General features: G+C 36.6%; 1 protein-coding gene across 1 annotated transcript; it reads right to left on the reverse strand.

Moving 5' to 3' along the window:
- Nucleotides 1-2,768: 2,768 nt before the first annotated feature.
- LOC136209138 (vacuolar iron transporter 1-like) lies at nt 2,769-3,814 on the reverse strand. Its single transcript, XM_066000520.1, has 3 exons — nt 3,473-3,814; nt 3,311-3,396; nt 2,769-3,240 (listed from the first exon to the last, which is right to left on the reverse strand). The coding sequence occupies exons 1-3, from the start codon at nt 3,718-3,720 to the stop codon at nt 2,828-2,830; spliced, it is 747 nt and encodes a 248-aa protein (XP_065856592.1). The 5' UTR covers nt 3,721-3,814; the 3' UTR covers nt 2,769-2,827.
- Nucleotides 3,815-4,768: the final 954 nt, after the last annotated feature.

A 4,768-nucleotide genomic window follows, 5' to 3' on the forward strand; every position in this document is an offset into this window, starting at 1 on the left:
AACCAAGCCTAGTACATAGGAAGAGTACAAGCTAATTAGCAAGTGAAAAGGGAAGAATCCACCCTTGGAACTAGCTAACCAGACTCAAGGCCGTCTCTTAGGACTTGGAGGTGGAGCTTTCGAGCTTGGTGAACGGAGATGGAACGGAACTTTGACGGAATGCCGGAATCAACGAACAAGCTCTCAAGGTGATAGAGTTTTGCTATGTAAAATAAAATCTAAAACTACGAAACAAGAGCTTAATCTATAGCAAGAATTGTATATCCAAAGCTTGTCCTAAATAAGTGCTAGTCACTCCTATTTATAAACATCAAGCTAGGGGTAGAATTGTAATTTCACAAGATACAAGTATGGAGGAACATGATTTTCTGCAGATTTCCCATGACACGCCTCGTGTATGGTGGAGTACGCCCCGCGTATTTTCCCATTCCGTCAGAAATCTTCTGCATGTGGACCAAATCCAGATCTTGTTGTCTCAACCACGCCCCGCGTAGACTGGGGTACGCCTCGCGTGGTTGAACTTCTGAGATTTTATTGCTTGAATTAGGTCTTTTACGTCTCGCGTTGCCTGGGGGGCGCCTCGCGTATATGAGTTCCTGGAATTTTATCTTGAAGAACTTCCCATATACGCCCCGCGTATATGGTTGTACGCCCCGCGTATTGTTAGTTGACTTAGAAGATCCTGCGGTCTGACATTCATGATTGAGACATTATTGCTGATCATTGCTCATACGCCCCGCGTGGAAGGTGGGACGCCCCGCGTGGCAGTGGGTGAGTTCCACGTGGTGCCTGTGGATTGAGCAATTATTTCTGACAGTGTGTTCCACGCCCCGCGTGGAGGGTGATACGCCCCGCGTATGTCGGTGGATTTTTGCTCCTTGCTCGTACCTGAAATACAATTCTCGAGAGCCGAGTTAGCTTGACGTTTTATTTTCTAAATTTACTCAAAATAAAGACAATTAACCGAAAGTGCGGAATTTATTTTTATTTCGTTATTTTATTAAAACATACTTATTTTTGTAATTAAACTTATTTATTTAGTCCCAAATTAAACCGTAAATCACGCTAAAAGATAGGGACGAAACGCCCCTATCAGCGAGCCCTGTGACAGTTTTATATCTCGCGGGATGACGGTTTTTAACCATCGTTTGAGAGGCTATTTGGCGTAGTGATAGTTTAAGTCATGTGTGATTTTGCTCTCTTCTATGGATGTGATGAAGTGTTCGGCAAACTCATTCACCATTTGGTTGAAGGTCCGGATGGATCTAGTCAAGAGTTTCTCAACTGCAACCTCCTTGAGCATGGTTGGAAATAGCATGCGCATGAGAGCGTTTGTGGCAGTAGTAGTTTCTAAGGACCTCCGATAGTTTTTAACGTGCAACAAAGGATATGTCAGCCTAATATTGTATTCTTTCAATGATGGATATTTGAATCCCCTGGCATGGGCTTGTCCATAAAATTTCTGCACAAAGTGGTGAGCTAGTGTATGTTATTTCAGGGATTCTGGAATCAATACCAACGTCGGCCATAGTGTCCCGGAGCTCCATGTAAATAATATTGTACTTTTTTTAACAAGAGGATTCCAACTATCGATACAAAGGGTTATTGTCGATCATTAGATCTTAAACCCAAAGGTTTGAGGCGGTTCTCATTCTAGGCCTTGTAGTGGGACTCAATAGAGTTCTAATGGATAGTCTTTTGCACTTAGGAGATCTGGATTCATTAGAGTAGTGACGATACTTGCAGAATGGTGTCTTAAAATGATGGAACGTATAGTGACAAGGTTTGGTCTCATAATTCCACATGTCTTGTGATAATTTATGGGATGTATTTGATATTGAAGATTTATTTTGTTGGAATTTTTAGCGATTTATTGCTATATTTTTATTGATGTTATATGAGTGTGTATTATTTAGTCGAATTTAATATAAGATATTTATATTTTATTATTTTGTAAATGGTATTTTTAATTTAGTTTTAGAAGTAATATTTCAATATATATCAGAATTCCCGAACCTCCATACCGGATTGGACTGAATTGGAGTCCTCAAATCTCTGAATTGAATTGCACTGAATTTTTTAGACAACCCAAGTTTAGAGATGGAGGACCTTCAATACACATTTAGACATACGTAATATGGATCCACATGTTTCTACATTTATAATTTTTAGGCTTAATACATCATTTGCTCTCTGAACTTGTCCAAAAAATTTGATTGGCCCTCAAAACTTTCAAAGTATTCATATATCCCCTTAAACTTGCATAAAATGTTTAGTTAGTCCCCTGAATTTGCGTAAAGTGTAATCAATCAATCACTTGGTTGTGAAAAAGTAAGTTAAATGTGGAAGATATATTGCACGCATTTTAAAAAGGTAAAACGACCAAGATCATGGTATGCAATTCTAATATTAGAGAAGAAAAAGTTTTATAGTTGAAAAAGTAAAAACTTTTTTTTAAATATGTTTTAATCTATTTTATAAATTATGTAATAATATTCTAAGACACGTGTAACATAGTTTACGCATTTGACTTACTTCTTTTACTATTGGGTGATTAATTGATTACATTTTACGCAAGTTCATGAACTAATTGAATATTTTATGCAAGTTCAGATGGGTATCAGGATACTTTAGAAGTTAAAAAGCAAATCGAACTTTTTGAGCCTAATTTTTAAGTAGGTCACAGTATACATATCGAGATTGGGAGTTTGGTCCCTAGGAACTCTTGTGAATGATATGCAAAATGAGTGATATGTAAGAAAAAGGCGGAAGAAGGAACATTGATATTATTAGTAGAAATAAAAATAGATAGAAAGTAGTACAGAAATCAAAGCCGGAAAAGCTTAGCGAGGGAGAAGGCAGCAGCAGAAGCAATGGCACCAATGAGAGCAGTTTGAAAAGCACTTTTGAAAGGCTTATTACCAGTAAAATAACCCTTTACATATCCAAATATTAAGAGTGCTAATATTGTTACCACAACAGATGCATACATAGCTTCTCTTGCTAGCGGAAATATTATGTATGGTGAAAGTGGTACCATTCCTCCCACTATGTATGATGTGGCTATTGTCAATGCACTCTGTATGGCTCTCATTGGATTTGGTTTCTCCAGTCCAAGTTCAAACCTCATCATGAAATTAACCCAATGCTCTGGATTTCTTCTCAGGGCTTTTATTACTCCTTCATATTCATCTGCTTCTACTCCATATTCACCTAGTATTTTTCCACATTCATCCGCCTCTGCAACATTCTTTTATTATTAATTACCTTAATCATTATCAAATCTTAATGTATGCTAAATTAACCTAACCTATATCAGGAACACTGATGATCTCTTCTTGTTCCCGTTTCAGTTCTTTCATGTAGTGATCAGCTTCACTTTTCGCTGCTAGGTACCTACAATTACAATTACAATTATTTCATTTCATATGATCACTATACTTGCTGCTTAATTAAATAGATAATTAATTACCCGCCAAGTCCCATAGAGATGGCACCGGCGGCGACTTCAGCGATGCCGGCGATGAGGATGATGTTAGAGGTGACATTGGCACCGGACAAGCCCGCAGCGAGGGCAAAAGGGACAGTGAGACCATCGGAGACACCAATAATGATGTCACGGACAATCTCACTAGACATGAAGTGCTTCTCTTCATGTTCATGTTCATGTTCTTGAAGCAGCAGCTTTTGTTTCTCATCAGCAAACCCATTTTCTGCCATTTGAATAGTTGTTATCTTGGCATCAAAATGAAGAGAATATATAGAAGAAACAATAAAGTATGGCTCTTTCACTAATTAATGTATGTACATTAATTATGCTCAAAAGCATTCGGTGTATTTTGGAGTCATTTGGATATCCCAATCCTTTATGTAGATTCTGTCCACACCAAAAGCAAAAGCATTATATATTGTGAAAATGTTTTCGAATCTGCTTTTTAAACACTAACTCACATCCTTACTCTTGGATGGAATTGAGGAATCTACAATACATATCCATATAAATAAACCAAACATAAATGAACGAAAAATGAAATATAGATTTTGCGTCCTTCACACCAATGTTATGTTGGCTAGTCCATAAGAGAGTATTGGGGAGATGGAAATCAGATTACATATTAGGATTTACATAAGAGAGTATTCATAGTACTCATCATATTTGAAAAATTTTCGAGTAATTTACAAAACTAGATATTAGGAGAAGTTCATTACATTTTTAGAGGAGTAATTTACGATAGAGGAGTTCGAGATAATCCCGACTCAAACATTTTATGTGATATACGACTTGCCACACGAGTCAAAAAGGGAGAAATCGAAACTCGTACATAATTTTTTCAAATATATGTCGTGGATTTTGTTAAATTATCTTCCATCTGACAATCCAATGTGCATTTATAGGATTTTTATCAAAGAATTTGGATTCCTCATACGACTTCATGCGTTCACATAAAAAGGGAAGTATAAGTCGAGCTAAACGACTTTAAATTTAGCGCTTGTCGGGAGGCAACCCGATATTTCTAACTTTTTAATTATTTTAATTTTTATTTTTAACTTTTATTTATGTTTTGATATAACAAAAAGCAAAATAAAAAAATATATAAAACAAAACAAAAAGAATTGAAATTTAAAAAAAAATAACAAGAAATTGAAATTTAGTTAAAAGTTCCAGAGACTTTTTTGAAGTCTCTGGAACAGCTCACTTTGGCGAGGTGAGTATTCACCTCGCCGAAGTGAGCATGCACCTCGTCGAGGTGCATTAGTACCTCAGCAA

This window comes from Euphorbia lathyris, chromosome 10 (assembly GCF_963576675.1).
Source record: "Euphorbia lathyris chromosome 10, ddEupLath1.1, whole genome shotgun sequence".
Classification (NCBI taxonomy): domain Eukaryota; kingdom Viridiplantae; phylum Streptophyta; class Magnoliopsida; order Malpighiales; family Euphorbiaceae; genus Euphorbia; species Euphorbia lathyris.

Excerpts from the sequence above, each read along its gene's own strand:
- LOC136209138 (XM_066000520.1), bottom strand. The coding sequence starts at position 3,720 with ATGGCAGAAAATGGGTTTGCTGATGAGAAACAAAAGCTGCTGCTTCAA. Across the intron at positions 3,397-3,472 it reads ATCTCTATGGGACTTGGCGG|GTACCTAGCAGCGAAAAGTG; the intron begins GTAATTAATTAT and ends TTGTAATTGTAG. Across the intron at positions 3,241-3,310 it reads CATCAGTGTTCCTGATATAG|AGGCGGATGAATGTGGAAAA; the intron begins GTTAGGTTAATT and ends AGAATGTTGCAG.